Here is a 20006-nt window from a genome sequence, read left to right on the forward strand (position 1 = left end):
TGACATTGTACAGTGGGGCTCCTCTAGAAGAACTGCTGAGACTTATAGGGGTATTATGGGTTCTAAAAATGATGTCCTATTGTGCTGGGGCCAGCCTAAAAATAATAAAAACATATACTCGTCTACCTTGCTACCTTCGGGGTCCCCCTGTGAAGTCTTCTGGTCCCCTGCTGAATGCTCCCGCCACTACTTGAGATGGACTGTTCTCGGCAGTGACAGCCTGCTGAGTCAATTAAGCGGGACACCATGCTGCTGGTGATTGGCTGAGTAGGCCATCATTGCAGAGACAAGGCCATCTCTAAAGTAGTGGCCAAAGCATTTAGTGGGAGACTGGAAAATCTTTTCAATCAGCTATGTGCTAGTACAACCTGCCTATGGCAGACTTTTATAGCAGATCAAGGCCTAGTAAGGGTTTGGGGTTTTCATGATAACTGATTGGCGCAATTGTGGGGCTGTTCAGTCCTCTAAACCACCAATGATGCAGCTTCTTACCATCTAGATGCCACTGTCAGCATTGACAACGGCATATAGAGGATTTGCCAGACGGCATGAAAGCTCACTTTGTGCCAGCTAATGAGGATGCTGAAACATTGTGTATGGGGACAGCTCAGCTCCCAAAATCTCTAGATGCCTCCTTAATGGCAAAATCACGTAAATGTATGTGATAATGCATTAAGAGGTTAATCTTATTCATAGAGAGGGAGTTATAAATTCTTCCATGCATACAATGTAAAATATTGCACTTTGCATTTTTATCACATGTATCATGTTGTAAAAATTAGCCATGGTTGTCTTGTTCTTAGAGATGCTTCTTCTCACCACTAACCCCTATGACTACCACTCGATCAGCCAGGGTGAAATTACTGTGAAGACTATTAATGATGAAGATGAATTACTTGCCACTGATGTACGTAGCTAATAACGTAACTGTAAGAATCATACAAAATAAAGCAAAGAAATTGTAGGTTACTTATCTCATTATTTCATTTCCTTATAGACTGCTATTGACATTCTTGGGTTTAACGCAGATGAAAAGGTTAGTATCTACAAAATGACTGGTGCCGTCATGCACCATGGAAATTTGAAGTTCAAGCAGAAGCAGAGGGAAGAACAAGCTGAGCCAGATGGCACTGAGGGTTAGTGCTTCTTTCCTAACCTAACCTAAGTAATATAATCATAAATGTATCATCGACAAGGAATAACATTGTGCTGTTTATTCTTTATCTAGTTGCTGACAAAATTGGTTATTTGATGGGTCTCAACTCTGCTGATTTGCTAAAGGCTTTGTGCTATCCAAGGGTGAAGGTTGGAAATGAATATGTCACCAAGGGACAGACTGTACCACAGGTATTTAAGATGACCACCAAAATATATGTAAGTTTTTAGCTATAGTAAAATTCTTAAAGTTGTGAAAAAAAAAACTTCTTCAGGTGTATAACTCCGTTGGTGCCCTCAGCAAGTCTGTGTTTGAAAAACTCTTCTTGTGGATGGTCACTCGTATCAACCAACAGCTGGACACCAAGAAATCTAGACAATTCTTCATTGGTGTGCTGGATATTGCTGGATTTGAAATCTTTGATGTAAGTATTCTTCCTATTCTTAAAATAGGTTGTCCCATTAAAAAAAAAAAAAAAAAAAAACAGGTCCATACTGATGCATTATGTTAAATTAAATATATTTCTAATGTACAAGCATTACTGAAAATGTCCTCTGTACATGGTCTCCACTGTACATGTAAGCAAGGAGGATTGTGGGAAATTTTGTGCTCTTTTGCATGGCAACAGCAGGGTTGCTCAGAGCTCAGAAAGGAAACCATGGGGAGAAAAACTTTACAGGGATGTAGGTCATTTTACCTAAAACAGTACATTTCTTCTCCTTTACATGCATGTATGTGGTACACATCTGATTTAACTACGCTGCTCAAAAAAATAAAGGGAACACTTAAACAACACAATGTAACTCCAAGTCAATCACACTTCTGTGAAATCACACTGTCCACTCAGGAAGCAAAACTGATTGAAAATCTATTTCACATGCTGTTGTGCAAATGGAACAGACAACAGGTGAAAATTATAGGCATAAATATGGATGCGCTACCAGGAGACAGGCCAGTACATCAGGAGCCGTGGAGGAGGCCATAGGAGAGCAACAACCCAGCAGCAGGACCGCTACCTCCACCTTTGTGCAAGGAGGAGCAGATAGAGCACTGCCGGAGCCCTGCAAAATGACTTTCATGAGGGCCCGACGTCCACAGGTGGGGATTGTGCTTTCAGCCCAACACTGTGCAGGACGTTTGGCATTTGCCAGAGAACACCAAGATTGGCAAATTTGCCACTGGCCCCCTGTGCTCTTCACAGATGAAAGCAGATTCACACTGAGCACGTGACAGACTGTGACAGACGTGACAGAGTCTGGAGATGCTGTGGAGAACATTCTGCTGCCTGCAACATCTTCCAGCATGACCGGTTTGGCGGTGGGTCAGTAATGGTATGGGGGGCATTTCTTTGGGGGACCGCACAGCCCTCCATGTGCTTGCCAGAGGTAGCCTGACTGCCATAAGGTACCGAGATGAGATCCTCAGACCCCTTGTGAGACCATATGCTGGTGCAGTTGGCCCTGGGTTCCTCCTAATGCAAGACAATTCTAGACCTCATGTGGCTGGAGTGTGTCAGAAGTTCCTGCAAGAGGAAGGCATTGATACTATGGACTGGCCCACCCGTTCCCCAGACCTGAATTCGATTAAGCACATCTGGGACATCATGTCTCGCTCCATCCACCAACGCCACGTTGCCCCACAGACTGTCCAGGACACTGGACTGTACAGACTGTCTGCCACCTCATCAGGAGCATGCCCAGGCATTGTAGGGAGGTCATATGGGAACATGGAGGCCACACACACTACTGAGCCTCATTTTGACTTGTTTTAAGGACATTACATCAAAGTTGGATAAGCCTGTAGTGTAGTTTTCCACTTTGATTTTGAGTGTGACTCCATATCCAGATCTCCATGGGTTGATAAATTTGATTTCCATTGATAATTTTTGTGTGATTTTGTTGTCAGCACATTCAACTATGTAAAGACAAAAGTATTTCATACGATTAGTTCATTCATTCAGATCTAGGATGTGTTATCTTAGTGTTATTATTTTGAGCAGTGTAACTTTGTTTTGTGGGACAACCCCTTATTAACCCTTCTGAGACAGCCATACTGTATTTTCTCATTAAATGTTTTTCAACTACAGTTCAACAGCTTGGAACAACTTTGCATTAACTTCACCAATGAGAAGCTGCAGCAGTTCTTCAACCACCACATGTTTGTCCTGGAACAGGAAGAATACAAGAAGGAAGGTATTGACTGGGAGTTCATTGACTTTGGTATGGACTTGGCTGCTTGCATTGAGCTCATTGAGAAGGTAAGTTCTCAACAATAAGTCTATGTCATGTATCAACATTATACTCAGGAGCTCATCAGCATATGCTTTGTGCTTTCAGCCCATGGGCATTTTCTCTATCCTTGAAGAGGAGTGCATGTTCCCCAAGTCCAGTGAAACGTCCTTGAAGAACAAGCTTTATGAACAGCATCTTGGCAAGTGCAAGAACTTTGAGAAGCCCAAACCTGGCAAAGGAAAGGCCGAAGCTCACTTCTCTCTGGTGCATTATGCTGGTACTGTAGATTACAACATCAGTGGCTGGCTCGATAAGAATAAGGATCCACTGAATGAATCTGTCATCCAACTCTACCAGAAGTCTTCTGTCAAACTGCTGGTCCTCTTGTATTCCAACTATGATGCTCCGGATGGTGTGTTTTGTCCCTGTACTTGACATTTTTACTCAGAAATTTTATATTATAGAAACAATATACGAAACCTGTTTTTTTCTCACAGCTGATGCTGGCAGTAGTGGCAAGGGTGGAAAGAAGAAGAAGGGATCCTCGTTCCAGACTGTGTCTGCTTTGTTTAGGGTTAGTATCATTTTCACTCAACTATTAACTAAATCCAAATCATTTGTAAAATGTATTTAAGGTAGTACTCAGGTTTACTAAAATGTATCCCCTTTCCAAAGGATAGTGGATAAGTGTCCAATCTCGGTGGGTGGGTGGGTGACAGATCCGACTAGTTGGACCCCCCGTGATCTCCTGCATGGCGCCCTAGCTCTCTGCATGAAAAGAGCTGCGTTGACCACAGCACAAATGGGGTAACATGTTTTCCAGGCAAACATTCTGCACATTTCCGAATGTGTGAACATGGTCTGAGACAGACTATGACCAGATCAGTCCATATCCAGCACTGAGGTTTTCAGAAGGCCTCTAGCTGCCATGGATACTTATCAGCACCATGCAGTCACATTGTAAGAGTGTTGATTGGGCAGGTGGCATTAATCCTGTCAAAAATCCTGTCAATTAAGAGGTTAATAACTAACAGCAGCCATCAGTCACCCAATATGAAGTAAGCGTAGCCCCTGCGCTTGCTTAATAGACTTACTGCACACTGTGCCAAACAGCTTCGGCGAATGTTGCCTAAGGGTCAACATATGCCAAAAATATTACAAAAAAAAAAACATTAAGTATTCACCTTTTTTTATTATTATTTTTGAATGTTCTTATGCTGTATATAATATAAAAATTTATATTTGCTAAAGGAAAACTTAAACAAGCTGATGACCAATCTGAGAAGCACTCATCCCCACTTTGTGCGCTGTCTGATCCCCAATGAGACCAAAACTCCAGGTAGATTTTTTTTCCCCAGAGAATTTGTTAGTTTGAAGTTCTAGTCTCTATTAAATCTCTTTTTTTCTACTTAGGTGTCATGGACAATCATTTGATCATGCATCAGCTAAGATGTAATGGTGTTCTAGAAGGCATCAGAATTTGCAGAAAAGGATTTCCAAGCAGAATCCTCTATGCTGACTTTAAGCAGCGGTAATTGTACTATGCAAATACTGAGACAAATATAATAGGACTCTGTCAGCTGCCACTCTTAATGACAGTATAAGGTTGTATAAGTGACATAAATCATAAAGGTTCCTTTGTTAGAAGTGTGTAAAAATGCTTACAGTTCTGACCCTGACTAGAAATCTTGTGTGGTAACAGTCAGCCTACATTCCAGCGCAAGTGTGGTGATATTCCCAACTATTGGTGCCATCCAGTTACCAATAATCATTTTCACACCACATTTAGTGGAGAAATTGACTATAGTGTCTTTTGCTTTAGAGAAACATTTTAATAGTGTGGCCTGCCTCTTACTGGTAATAGTTATCTTTTTTATGATATAATGGCAATGCATAATCCCACTTGTTTGGCTGTTTCTGTAACTCCCATAGAAATAAACAAAGTGAGTCCTAAATATGCACAGCCACTTCTCCCATTTATTTTATTCCTTAGATGCGACACAACCTTACCAGGTGAGACAAGAGTTCTATGTTCTGAAGGTCTCAGGGGTGGCACTCACATCTGTAGACATTTATAGTGTGCCATAAATAGTGTTGCTCACGAATATTCGCAATGCGAATTTTATTCGCGAATATCGCATATTCGCGAATTCGCGAAAATAGCACTATATATTCGTTATTACGAATATTCGTTTTATTTTTGTTTGTTTTTTCACAGTACACATCACAGTGATCATCCCTCTCTGCTTCCAGCTTATGTGGTGTAAAGAAGGCTCTAATACTACTGTGTGAGACTGGGGGCGCGAATTTTCGCATATACGAAAATTTGCACACGCTAATTTTCACATATGCGAATTTTCTCTTATGCTAATTTTCGCATACGCAAATATTCGCATATGTGAAAATAAAACGAGAATGTTGCGAATATGCGAATATTCGCAAATATATGACGAATATTCGTCCATATATTCGCGAATATTCGCGAATTCGAATATGGCCTATGCCGCTCAACACTAGCCATAAATGTCTAAGGTGGGAATACCCATGTTGAAAAAGATGCTGATGTGGCCTGGAGCTAAAGGTATAGAAAGAACATTTTTGCCAGCCATTTGAAATATCCTGGTGTACACATAGACAGGAATACCTTGGAAATCTACAGCTTGCATTTTTTGCTGATATTTGAAACAAAGCTGCAGTTGGAGATTTCCCAACATCTCCGTATGGAAGAAAGAAATGGTTTGTTCCACAACATTAAAAGTTTTTTGAATGCTTGCCCACATGCACTAAATGAAATACAGGACCAGCCCCGGTGACAAAGCCCATCCCCTGTAAGTGGGGAAAGAAGTGGAGTTGCCCACTTCCCAGAAGTAAGCTGCCGGGGAGTGAGCATTCAAAGAACTTTGAAAGTGGTGCTCCGGGGAAATAAAACTTATCCCCCATCCACAGCATATGGCATAAGTTTATGATCGCAGGGGGTCTGACTGCTGGGCCCACCCGCAATCTCCAGTACGGGAGGCAGCTACTTACCCATTCTCAGCGCAATCCGACCCCCACCATCAGAGACAGGCTTTAGTAACATTCAGCTCAGCAAATCACCAGGGATACGTTTTTTCCCTGGAGTACCTCTTTAATGTCATGGGACAACCCCCTTTAATGTTATAGAATGTAAATGGTACCCATTCTTCCCTGGGCATAAAAATATTAACAAAAAGTTTTCAAAGAATACTCTAGAAGGGAAAAAGTCTAAAATTTCAATAAAAAGTCTTCAGAAGCAATGAGGGAATGAAGTTGCAGCCTTCCTGGCCTCAGAGCTGATATCACAGCCAGTTTGGCAAGATTTATAATAGAATGACTTAGGCTTTGTTCCCCACACAGTATTATGAGATATTTTTTGAACAAAAGAATGGATGTAAAATGTTCATTTTATAGTTAAAAAAATGGCCATATTATTTGTTATTGAATTCTGTTTAACTCAATAGTGATATGAATTGTTTGCTTGTATACCCTAATAGTTATTTAATGGTGTCTGCAGGTTCTACAAGCAAATAGAGCTGACAGATTCTCTTTGGAAATCTGTTGACATGTCATGCAGACATGTCAAAAGTTTTAATGGAACAAGATTTCAGTGCTGAGACAATCTCTAGATATAGTCAGATGAAACGTCCGGCTGTGTACTTCTTTTCTTGCCTCCACACTAAATCTGCCTCATTGCAGGAGATCTGCTCTATAGACTTATAATGGAGCCAGTATCCCGCAATGAGTTTGATTGAGCCCTGAGCTGTGGAGTGAAGAGTGCTGTCATGCTCTTCTCCCAGCTATATCTAGGGATCGTGAGGGGTTTAAATTTTGAGGCCCCAATCAATTAAAACTTTTGATATGTCTGCGTCACATGACAAAAGTTTTTTAAATGACAGTAACGCTTTAGGCTAAGTTTCCACTTGTTTTTGTTTTTTTCTGGCAGTTTTTGGAGATCTGCCACTGCAGTTTTTGAGCCAAAGCCAGAAGTGTATTCAAAAGGAATAGGACATATAAAGGAAGGACTTATACTTCTCCTCCCTTATGGATCCACTTCTGACTTTGGCTCAAAGACTGCAGTGGCAGTTTTCCAAAAACTACCAGAAAACAAAACAAGTGGAAACCTAGCCTTAAAGAGTACCTGCAAAAACTTTTTTACATGATGTAGATAATAATATATGGCCCTTATTTACTAAGAGTGTTGTGTAGGTTTCTTTGTGGGTTTTAATTCCCTACAATTTTTTTTCCACGGTATTTACTAAGGTTTCCCTACAATTTCCACTTTCCCTACATTTTTTTTTTTTTTTTTTTTTTTTTTTACACATGCTCAGATCTGTAGGGTTTTCCTCAGCTGAAATCCACCACATTTTCTGTGGAAACCTTAGTAAATATGTTGGGATTTTGTGAAAATGTCGGGAACATGCCCCTTTACCCGACTGCCACGCCCCTTTTTATGGTTTTCTTAGCAAAATGGAGAGTTAGTCTGGGTTTTTTAAATTCTGGTGCAAATTCTGGCGCAAATTCTGACGCAGACAGAATTTGTGGCGCAAATTCTGGCACAGACAGAATTTCTGGCACAAATTCTGGCGCAGAATGAGGGCCTATATGTATATTGGTAAAACAAATTATTATATTTTTGGGTGAAAAATTGCTGTTCTGTCTTTGCAGCTATTGCCTGTGTGTCTTTATGCAAATACAAAATACAGGAAGTGTGGGTGGGACAAGCAGGGCTCTGTGCAGGCTCCTGGCTTGCCAGTCATCCTGCTGTGTGAGCATGTCATTAAGCCTCATTCACAGAGCCCTGCTTGTCCCGCCCCCATTTCCTATATTTTGTCCAAGCCAAGACACACAAACAATTGCTGTGGGGACAAGGCAACATTTTTATCCAAAAATATACACATTGTTTAATCAACGTATATTACATTTATCCATATAATGTTATTATCTACCTTATATATGACTGTGACAGTAGCATATAACAGTGACAGTGCCCATTTAAAATACTATGAAGTCTTCTCTAGAAGAACGTTTTTTTTTTTTTTTAAACTGGTATAGACAGGGTGTCACCATTTACACAGGCTCTGCACACATGGCTTTGCATAAAAATGAAGCTCAAAGCACACAGAATACATTTAAGGGCAAATAAATATGGAACATGGAGTTTCTGAGCCTTAAGAACTAAATCATGCTTCTCTATTCTATCTGTTAGTTACAAGATATTGAATGCAAGTGCAATTCCTGAAGGGCAGTTTATTGACAGTAAGAAGGGATGTGAGAAACTCTTGGGTTCAATTGATATAGACCACACTCAGTACAAGTTTGGACACACCAAGGTATTTAAATAGTACCTATCAGTCTTCTTGTTTTATTCATGCATCTTTTCTGGCTTTTATAATTCGTTTTCTGTGTCTGAAGGTATTCTTTAAAGCTGGTCTCCTGGGTACTCTGGAAGAGATGAGAGATGATAAATTGGCAAAACTGATCACTTGTACTCAGGCACTTTGCAGGGGTTTGTTAATGAGACTTGAGTTAAAGAAGATGTTGGAAAGAAGGTAACATCAATTTTTGCTACACAAATTAATAACCAATAACCTACTTGTACATTACTGCATTAATAATATATTAAATTCTCAAAAAGGGAGGCCATATATGTAATTCAATACAATCTTCGATCCTTCATGAATGTCAAACACTGGCCATGGATGAAACTGTACTTCAAGATCAAGCCCCTTCTGCAGAGTGCCGAGTCAGAGAAAGAAATAGCAAACATGAAAGAGGAGTTTGAGAAAACAAAAGAGGCTCTTGCAAAGTTAGAAAAGAAGTGTAAAGAGCAAGAGGAGAAATTGGTTGTCCTTGTGACAGAAAAAAATGATCTGCTTCTCCAAGCCCAGACGGTAGGAGTTCAACCCCTTAAGGACCGGGGGGTTTTCCGTTTTTGCATTTTCGTTTTTTGCTCCTTGCCTTTAAAAAATCATAACTCTTTCAATTTTGCACCTAAAAATCCATATGATGGCTTATTTTTTGCGCCACCAATTCTACTTTGTAATGACGTCAGTCATTTTGCCCAAAAATCTACGGTGAAACGGAAAAAAAAATCATTGTGCGACAAAATTGAAAAAAAAAACGCAGTTTTGTAACTTTTGGGGGCTTACGTTTCTACGTAGTACATTTTTCGGTAAAAATGACACCTTATCTTTATTCTGTAGGTCCATACGATTAAAATGATACCCTACTTATATAGGTTTGATTTTGTCGGACTTCTGGAAAAAATCATAACTACATGCAGGAAAATTAATACGTTTAAAATTGTCATCTTCTGACCCCTATAACTTTTTTTATTTTTCCGTGTATGGGGCAGTATGAGGGCTCATTTTTTGCACCGTGATCTGAAGTTTTTAACGGTACCATTTTTGCATTGATAGGACTTATTGATCGCTTTTTATTCATTTTTAAATGATATAAAAAGTGACCAAAAATGCACTATTTTGGACTTTGGAATTTTTTTGCGCACACTGATCTTCATCATTGATCACTGGTTTCTCATAAGAAACCAGTGATCAACAATTCTGCCGCATGAATGCTCATGCCTGGATCTCAGGCACTGAGCAGTCATTCGGCGATCGGACAGCGAGGAGGCAGGTAGGGGCCCTCCCGCTGTCCTGTCAGCTGTTCGGGATGCCGCGATTAGCCGCAGCTATCCCGAACAGCCCGACTGAGCTAGCCGGCCACTTTCGGTTTCGCTTTTAGCCGCGCGGCTCAGCTCTGAGCACGCGGCTAAAGGGTTAATAGCGCGTGGCGCTGCGATCGGCGCTGCGCGCTATTAGAGGCGGGTCCCGGCTTCACTATGACGCCGGGCCCGCCGTGATATGATGCGGGGTTACTGTGTAACCCCGCGTTATATCAGGAGAGCAGGACTAAGGGCGGACCTGTACGCCCTTGGTCCTTAAGGGGTTAAGTAATATCTTTATTTACTTCTGAATAGTACTATTGATGGCTGACCTATGCTTGAAAAATCTGCAGGAATCTGAGACTTTGGCTGATGCTGAGGACAGATGTGATGGTCTCATAAAAAGTAAGATTCAACTGGAATCGAAGATAAAGGAGCTAAGTGAGAGACTTGAAGATGAGGAAGAAAGTAACGCTGAGCTGACTGCTAGAAAGAGAAAATTGGAGGATGAATGCTCTGAGTTGAAGAAAGACATTGATGACTTGGAACTTACTTTGGCTAAAGTAGAAAAGGAAAAACATGCAACAGAAAACAAGGTAGAGTTAAAGAAGACAACCTTTATATCTAGCATATTAGGCAAAACAATGCTCTGAGACAGAGAGCCCCAATCAGGGAGGACTTGTGAACACATGTGGCTCCTCAGCCAATAGTTGGTGACTAATACTTTAATATAATCTATATTTATAGGTTAAAAACTTAAGTGAAGAAATGGCTACCCTAGAAGAAAATTTATCTAAAATCACTAAGGAAAAGAAGGCTCTTCAAGAGGCTCACCAACAAACTCTTGATGATCTTCAGGCTGAGGAGGACAAAGTCAGCTCTTTAACCAAAGCCAAGACAAAGTTGGAGCAGCAAGTAGATGATGTAAGTATTTGTAAAATAATATGCTTTAAGTTATAAAGAAACTTATATAATAGTTAAAATTCTTATTCTTCCAGCTAGAAGCTTCCATGGAACAAGAAAAGAAACTTCGCTTTGATCTTGAAAGAATGAAAAGGAAGCTGGAAGGTGACTGTAAGCTGTCGCAAGAAACAATCATGGATCTTGAAAATGATAAGCAACAAAATGAAGAAAAATTGAAAAAGTTTGTATTCTTTTGTTTTTAATTTTTGACACATTTCCACTCAGCTTTAAATAATATATAATGACTGTCCTCCACAGAAAAGACCATGAAATTGCCCATTTCCAAGAAAAGATTGAGGCCGAGCAGGCCCTGGGATTACAACTGCAAAAGAAGATCAAGGAACTACAGGTCAAGCCCTTTGAAACAAAACCAATTATTTTTATCACACTTTTTCTTCAGACTCATCATCAACCTTTATTTTCTAGACTCATACTGAAGAACTTGAAGAAGAAATTGAATCAGAAAGGGCAGCTCGTGCCAAAGTTGAGAAGCAAAGAGGCGACCTATCTAGAGAACTAGAGGAAATAAGTCAAAGACTTGAAGAGGCTGGGGGTGCAACATTTGCCCAGGTTGAGCTAAATAAGAAGAGGGAAGCTGAGTGCCAGAAATTGAGACATGATCTGCAAGAAATCACCCTTCAGCATGAAGCTACAAATGCCTTTCTACGTAAAAAACATGCTGATAGCATAACTGAGCTTGGAGAACAGATTGATAACCTGCAGCGTATCAAACAGAAACTGGAGAAGGAAAAGAGTGAACTGAAAATGGAAATTGATGATCTTTCCGGAAACCTAGAGAACATCTCTAAAGCTAAGGTAATGAAGTTCTGTAAATGTTTTCCTTTTGTTGTTCTTATCTAGGTGTGACACCACTAATATGAATGTTTTTATTTTCCAAAGGCTAACCTAGAAAAAATAAACCATGTTGTAGATGATCAGCTCAGTGATATGAAGGCAAAGAATGAGGAACATATGCACTTGATCAATGACCTCACCGTTTTAAGATCTCGTCTTCAGTCTGACAATAGTAAACTAAAATAATATGATAATTTCCATTTAAAGTTTCTTGACTTGTACATCCTTAGGATTATCAATCTCTTTGTATTTTATTCTAGGTGAGCTGTCTCGTCAGCTTGAGGAAAAGGAATCTCTTATTTCTCAGCTATCCAGGGTAAAGCAGGGATTCACCCAACAGGTGGAAGAACTCAGAAGACAAGTTGAGGAAGAGTCAAAAGTAATAAAGCCTTGCTGATCAGATCAAACTTGGTGAAAGTGTAAAGCTCTGTAAATGTTTACAATATTTTGTTTATTTTAGGCTAAAATAGCCCTGGCCCATGCTCTTCAGTCTGCCCGCCATGACAATGACTTGCTCCGTGAGCAATACGAGGAAGAGCAGGAAGCTAAGGCAGAAATCCGTTTTGCTTTGTCCAAAGCTAATGGTGAAGTTGCACAATGGAGAACTAAATATGAAACCGATGCCATTCAGCGCACAGAGGAGCTGGAAGAGGCCAAGTAACTAAATTAAACCCCACAAGCACAAATATCGAAACAATTAAATATATATATATATATATATGTACATTGATAGATATCCAACACGGTCCAGCAGCACACCAGAGAAATTGCAAACAGGGTGTTTTTATTATCCCATGTTCAGATACAAAGTTTCAGCAGTATCACACTGCCTTTCTCAAGCATGATACAAGCATGCCTTTCTCAAATGTGATACTGCTGAAACGTTGTATCTGAACATGGGATAATAAAAACACCCTGTTTGCAATTTCTCTAGTGTGCTGCTGGACCATTGTGTTGGATATCCTTATACAGTCTGCAACTGGGACTGTCTCTACCGGCCTGCACCCATCAACAGCACTTTACTCCGGCTGTGCTGCCTCAAACTTCTCTTTGCTAGATGGATAGATAGATAGATAACCTATTCATTTTTAATGCATTTACAGAAAGAAGTTGGCTCAGCGCTTGCAAGAAGCTGAAGAACAGGTAGAAGCTGTAAATTCTAAATGTTCCTCATTGGAGAAGAACAAACAAAGGCTGCAAACTGAGTTGGAGGACCTAACAGTGGACATGGAGAGAGCAAACAGTGCAGCAGCTGCTCTTGACAAAAAACAGAGAAACTTTGATAAGGTAGATTAACTATTATTGTTACATTTACAACTGTTACCCATCACCTACATGACTAGATTGTAAGATTTTAAATAAAGGAATACTCAATTGTCAATTTTGTGGGGGGATAAAAAGCTAAAAATACTCATCTCTTCATTCCTGAGCTCAGCCAGTCACTGATGGCTGCTGTCAGTATAGGAGCAATGCCTACCCTGTGTAGCTACAGCACGATCCTTGACACTGTCTAGTCTCTTCTGTTAGGTAGACAATCGGAGTCGGATAGTTGAAAAAATAAAAATAACTTTATTTTCCATTTTTATTTTCAATGAACAGAGGGCGTTTACCTCTTAAAACTTGTTGTCTGACATTATGGATAAACTCTTGGATTTTCTTTTTACAACTGTCTGACTCCAGTCTAATGGGGTAGCCTAAACTCATGTTCCTATTGTGGCCTGATTCTTCAGATGACTGGGTCAGGTGGAGGCAACCTTACTACAGGTTAACATCAACAGCTGTCAACATTCACACATACATCGAATATACAGTGGTCCCTCAAGTTACAATATTTATTGGTTTCAGGACAGGCATTGTATTTTGAAACCTTTGTTTATCAAGACCATTACTCTATGAAAACCTCGTAACTGGTTCTAAAGCCTCAAAAATGTTATCCAAAAATAGGAAAAAGTGAGGATTAAAGAAGAATAAGTAGATAACTGATACAGATAAAGTAAGTCCTTACATAAAGAAGTAAGAAAGAGATGCTGGGAACTGTAATCACTGTCTAAGGCTGCATTCACATCACGATTTCTCCAATTTCTCCATCCGACCTGAGTACACGATTTTTATAACTTAAAATCGTATGAAATCGTATATAAAGTCTGATCCATTGACCTCCATTAAAAAATCGGATCCATTACACACATCCGATTTGATCCGCATCCGATTTAACACGATTTTTGTTCAGGTCTGAAATCGTGGTCAACCCCGATTTCAGACCCGAACAAAAATCGTGTGAAATCGGATGCGGATCAAATGGGATGTGTGTAATGGATCCGATTTTTTAATGGAGGTCAATGGATCCGGCTTTATATACGATTTCATACGATTTTAAATTATAAAAATTGTGTACTCAGGTCAGATGGAGAAGTCGTGATGTAAATGTAGCCTATGTAGATGTCAGGAGCTTCTTCTGGATCATGTACAGTACACACAGTGTCCCACAAAAGTAAAATGGAGCCACCCCCACCTGGTGTCCAAAGGAGCAGCTAACCCTGGCACAGGTAAAAAGATTAGTACAGAACATGTAATACCTCCCTGTACTCTAGAGAGGCGCTACCAGACAGCCAGTCCGTGCATGCACTTCAGAAATACAGGGGTTGTACCAGTGAAATGCCAGTTCTTCCAGTCCTTAACACTTTTCATAGATCTGGACTGCCTGTAGCATTGTATGTTGAGTATCGTTTTAAGTTACAATGGTCCAGAAAAGACCATTGCATGTTGAAAATATTATAACCTGAGGCCACTGTAAGTTGAGGGACTACTGTACAGTATTAGGCCCGTTTGCACCCTGTTTCTTGTTCTTTTCTTTCGTAACTTGGACTGACTGAGGCTGGCCAATGCAGTGCACTGCCCACCGAAGGCCAGTGGCAGGAGATTGGGGTAGATATAGTTTTTTTTTTTTTTGCCCTAGGATGAGCATGTTTTGTAATAAATAAAAATGTAGTCTCATGACTACATGTTTAATGACATCAAATAACATCAAATAGTTTTTAAAAAATGTTAAAAAGGAAAACAAAAAATTCATTATTAAGTCTGTGGATTTATATTTTAATGTTTTTTATGTTTTTTTTCAGGTTCTCCTGGAATGGAAACAGAAGTATGAAGAGGCCCAGGTTGAACTGGAGGCTGCTCAAAAAGAGGCTCGTACCTTGAGTACTGAGACCTTTAAGTTGAGAAATGCTTATGAAGAAGCCCTGGAACAAACCGAGACCTTGAAACGAGAAAACAAAAACTTGCAACGTATGTGTACTACTCAGAGATTTAAAAAAAATAGCTGACCCTGCATTTTCACAGGGTTTTTTTTTCTTAAAGGGGTACTTCTCCCCTAGATATCTTATCCCCTATCCAAAGGATGGGGAATAAGATGTCTGAGAGCGCGGGGGGGGGGGGGGGGGCGCCACTGGGATGCTTCTACTGCTGGGTTGCTCTGTGTGCCCGCTCGTGACAGCCAACAGGAAATCTACCACTAAGATTAGATCTACAGAGCTACCCGGCCGTAGCAGGGAGCTCACTCTTGCGACAACCGTCGGCGCGTCCGCAGCATTAAATACATTGCAGATGTGCTATGTGTGACCCTACCCTAAAGGGGTATTCCAACAACAGACATTTATCTCATATGCATAAATGTGCCATATATGTCTATCACATAGGGATGCTTCCCTCTTTTGGGTCTGATGCACATTTTTTTTTAAGCCCAAAAGAAGTCACAGGACCCCCTCAGTAGAGTTGCATATGACAAATTTATTTTTATTTATCTTTCACAAGACACTGATAAATATTATTTCGCCTTTTTATGTTACAGAGGAAATCTCAGATCTGACAGAAAACATTGGCGAGAATGGAAAAGTGATCAATGAACTAGAAAGAACTAGAAAGCAGATGGAACAGGAAAGGATGGATTTACAGGCTGCTCTGGAAGAGGCTGAGGTTTATTACTATGGGCATGGACTACTTCAGTGGTCTCCAAACTGTAGCCCTTCAGATGTTGCAAAACTTCAACTCCCAGAATGCTGGGAGTTGCAGTTTTGCAACATCTGGAGGTCCACAGTTTAGAGACTATTGGTCTATAGTATTTGAATTTACTTGCAGTGTTTTGATAGATTGACCCAGATTTACTATTTTCTTCCCGATAATTTAGTTTTGGCTTTTGCAACACAATTTTTATCCCCAAAAAAAGTTTCCATGCACCAAAATCTTAGCAAAAGTGCAACACAAAGAGAAACCCAAACAATCCCAAAAATTAGATTTTTATCCGGTTAAACTGAGCGTGTCCACAGCTTTTTCTCAGAACCCTATATATTTATTATTAAAGCCTACACAAAATTGTAGTTCTTTTCCAACAAATCTTAGAGGGTTACTGCCATCAAAATGTACTTTTTAAATGTCTCACAGAGTTAGTTATAGTGGGTACATTGTGAGTTTGTGCGCTTCACTCTTCAGCTCGGCAAGCGGTCAAACTAATTACAAAAGAGGGCCTCAGTATATTCTACTGGCCGCCTTTTATGCATTGAGCGCTGAGCCAGGGGCTCTAAGGATCAAAGGGGTCTCAGACGGATCTTAAAGGGGTAGTCCAGTATAGGAAAATGTATCCCCTTTCCAAAGCATAGCAGATACAGTAAGTGGTTCGACAGCTGGGACCCCCACAATCTTATGGAGCAATCTCAATGCATGGAGCAATGGCTCTGAGTGGGGGGTCGGCATGCTCCCTCTTCATGCATCTCTAAGGGAGAGCGAAAGTGCTGTACTTGTGTGTCTTCAGCTGTTCCATAGAGATACATGGAGGGGGTGTGTTGACACCAGTGGTCGATACAGCTCCGTGCATACGGAGAGTCGGTGAACTATGCAGGAGATCGGGAAAGGTCCCAGAGGTCGGAACCCCGCAATCAGACACCTATCTCCTATCCTTTGGATAGGGGATAACTTATTCTAAACTGGACTACTTCTTTAACTTTTGATAAGTACATTTAACAAGTAAAAAGTTAATAGTAACACTTTAAAGTAACTAGAAAAATTCAACAAAAACGTGTAGATAGAAATACTAACAGTTTTTTATGTTATCATAATGTATCATAATGTTTTTTAAACCCGATAGAAGCGTAATGAATCACTTTTAATCACTGTGCCACAATTTTCCTCAGACATGTTAGTAAATCTGGTAAAATTTTTTTTTTTTTTTTTATAAAATTCAATTAGGGAAAAAACCTACATCAATAATTAATACAGGCCATTATATTTCTATACTTAAAGGGAATCTGGACAGTTACGGAGATAAAACAATTGCTACCTGTCTTTTAGCTGATGCTTGTTTGCAAAGTTATACTATTATATTTTTCTTATAAAAGCAAAAGTCGTCAAAGCTGCAGCATGCACACCTCCTCCATCCCCCAACCCTTCCTGCTCTGCATTTATGTACATGGTTTGGCTTACAGGACTGAGCCTTATACATCAATTATGCAGAGCAGAGAGGGGTGGGGGAGGGAGGCGGTGTGCATGCTGCAGTTAAGCCCGGGTTCTTCGACTTCTGAGCTTATATGAAAACCATAATTTTATAGTTTTGCAAACAGCCATCAGCTCTCATATTTTTTTAATTTCCCTACCAGCTACTGTATATGCTCATGACTACAGCTCTGAGAATGATATAGGGGGAGATTTATCAAAACCTGTGCAGACAAAAAATTGCCCAGTTGCCCATAGCAACCAATCAGCTCGCTTCTTTCATTTTTAAAAAGGCAAAGGCCTCTGCAAAATGAAAGAAGAAATCTGATTGGTTGCTATGGGCAACTGGGCAACTTTTACTTTGCACAGGTTTTGATAAATCTCCCCCATAGAGCTGACAGATTTGCAGTTATCCCAAAATGAAAGCTTATCATATATTCACAGGATAGGTGATAAGTAGCTGACTGGTGAAAGTCCAACCCATGGGACCCCAAATGATCATGAAAATGGCTTTATTATTGTTAATAGAGCAGCAGTAGGTATGCTTGGCTGCTGTACCATTTATTGGCTATTGGACTTCCAAAAAGAGCCAAGCACTCCCGTAGTAAGTAAAAAAGCAGTGGCCTAGCATGTGTGGGACAAGGAATTTACAGCTAAGATGGTGCTTTTAATGTTAACAGCATCATTTAAGTGATTCAGCAGACAAAGGGAGCCACAATACACATGTTCTAGTCCGCTGAGTACTAAAGAAAAAAATTAAAAAAAGTTAAATAAAATATCAAAAAAAGACAATTCCCCCCCCCCCCCAATAAAAATAGCCAAAAAAGAAGGCACATTGGTATTGCCACATTCATAATGACCAGAACTATAAAGGTATCACATTATATAACCCTTAAAGTGTACCTGTCATTAACAATATATATATATATATATATATATATATATATATATATATAATGTAAAAAAAAAAACAATTATATGTAGGTTTGTAACATACATTGGTTAAAAAATGTGTATATTTTTGTCTCTGCAGCTATTGTCTGTGTGTTTCTGTGACAGGACCAAATACAGGAAGCATATATGGACAAGCAGGACTGAGCACTGAGGTTCTGTGACATGCCCTCTGCTCACACAGCAGGATGATTGACAAATTTAGAGCCTGCAAAGAGCCCTGCTTGTCCTGCCCTCACTGTATTTGGTCTCCTCACAGAGACACACAGGCAACAGCTGCAGGGACAGCATTTTTTTCACCCCAAAATATACACATTTCTTAATTCATGTATATCACAAATATTCATATAATGGTACAGTATTATCTAAATTACATAAAAAGTTTTTGTTAATGACAGGTACACTTTAACCTCTTGAGGATGAAGGGCGTCCCTTTAAGCCCTTGTCATTCTCCCCTTCTATGACGTGCGCTCAGGAGCTGAGCATGGGTCATAGCGGGGTGGTCACGACCGCTATCTGCCGCCGTGACCTGAGGCTAATGCCGGACATCACCAATCACGGTGATGCCAGGCATTAACCCCTTCCAAGTTGATTGCGACGTCTAAAATGTTTAAAAACACATTCTGGCTGCTCAGCGGTGCTGATTGGGACGACTGCGGTGAAATCGCGGTTTCCCGATCAGCTTAGAGGATGGCGGGAGGACCTTTACCTGCCTCCTCACCGTCCGATTGATGATCTGATGATCCAGACAGCCATGGGATGCTGGAGCAGCACAGCACCGATAAAACTGATCAATGCTATGCTAGGGCATAGCATTGATCGGTGTGTGCAATCTGAAGATTGCATGTAATTTAACCCCTTCCCTAATAAAAGTTTTAATCACTTCCTTTTTTCCCATAAAAATAAAAATGTAAACAAAAATAAACATACAACATATGTGGTGTTGCTGCGTGCGTAAATGTCTGAAATATAAAAATGTAACGTTACTTTAAAGGAAATCTGTCACCAGAGTCACCTGCACTAACCTGTCGGTACTCACCTTGTCCCGTTCCATGGCGGGGATCTTTGGTAATCTCCTCCAATATGTTTGCATCGGGCACCCGGATTGGGGCATGGACGGAGTTAAGCGACGTCACCGCTGCTGCTCCCTGCTAGGTCCTGCTGTGAGAGAACAGCAGCGGTGACATTACTAAGCTCCGCCCATGCCCCAAGCCGGGTGCCCAGAGCGGAGCTAACGGAGGAGATTACCGAAGATCCCCGCCACAAAACGGGACAAGGTGAGTACCATTGTCATCAGTGTCACCTGCACAGGTACCGACAGGCTAGTGCAGGTGACACTGGTGACAGATTTCCTTTAACCAACACGGTCAATGGAATATACACATATTTTTGGTCACTTTGTATACACCAAAAATGAATAAAAAGTGATCAAAAAGTTCCAACAAAACAAAAAATGGTACCGATAAAAACTACAGATCACGGCGCAAAAAATTATCCCTCACACATCCCCGTATATATGGAAAAATAAAAAAAGTTTTAGGGGTTGGAAGAGTAAATTTTTAACCCTTTAAGGACACAGCCCATTTTGACCTTAAGGATACAGCCAATTTTATTTTTGTGTTTTAGTTTTTCCATTCACAGACCCGTATGAGGGTTTGCTTTTGCGTGACTAGTTGTACTTTGCAGT

General features: G+C 40.4%; 1 protein-coding gene across 1 annotated transcript in view; it reads left to right on the forward strand.

Moving 5' to 3' along the window:
* LOC130291342 (myosin-4-like) overlaps positions 1 to 20006 on the forward strand; it is a 41040-nt gene that overhangs the window by 6432 nt on the left and 14602 nt on the right. The window contains exons 10-32 of the mRNA XM_056540010.1: positions 804 to 907; positions 998 to 1136; positions 1229 to 1347; positions 1431 to 1580; positions 3243 to 3413; positions 3493 to 3799; positions 3885 to 3961; positions 4639 to 4726; positions 4801 to 4918; positions 8612 to 8735; positions 8818 to 8954; positions 9041 to 9296; positions 10423 to 10665; positions 10817 to 10993; positions 11068 to 11213; positions 11291 to 11381; positions 11459 to 11848; positions 11933 to 12059; positions 12148 to 12266; positions 12348 to 12544; positions 12991 to 13174; positions 15007 to 15172; positions 15735 to 15859. Of these exons, the coding sequence (XP_056395985.1) occupies positions 804 to 907; positions 998 to 1136; positions 1229 to 1347; positions 1431 to 1580; positions 3243 to 3413; positions 3493 to 3799; positions 3885 to 3961; positions 4639 to 4726; positions 4801 to 4918; positions 8612 to 8735; positions 8818 to 8954; positions 9041 to 9296; positions 10423 to 10665; positions 10817 to 10993; positions 11068 to 11213; positions 11291 to 11381; positions 11459 to 11848; positions 11933 to 12059; positions 12148 to 12266; positions 12348 to 12544; positions 12991 to 13174; positions 15007 to 15172; positions 15735 to 15859 (3755 nt within the window). The remainder of the gene's footprint in view (positions 1 to 803; positions 908 to 997; positions 1137 to 1228; positions 1348 to 1430; positions 1581 to 3242; positions 3414 to 3492; positions 3800 to 3884; positions 3962 to 4638; positions 4727 to 4800; positions 4919 to 8611; positions 8736 to 8817; positions 8955 to 9040; positions 9297 to 10422; positions 10666 to 10816; positions 10994 to 11067; positions 11214 to 11290; positions 11382 to 11458; positions 11849 to 11932; positions 12060 to 12147; positions 12267 to 12347; positions 12545 to 12990; positions 13175 to 15006; positions 15173 to 15734; positions 15860 to 20006) is intronic.

The sequence above is a fragment of the Hyla sarda genome, chromosome 9 (assembly GCF_029499605.1).
Source record: "Hyla sarda isolate aHylSar1 chromosome 9, aHylSar1.hap1, whole genome shotgun sequence".
Taxonomy (NCBI): domain Eukaryota; kingdom Metazoa; phylum Chordata; class Amphibia; order Anura; family Hylidae; genus Hyla; species Hyla sarda.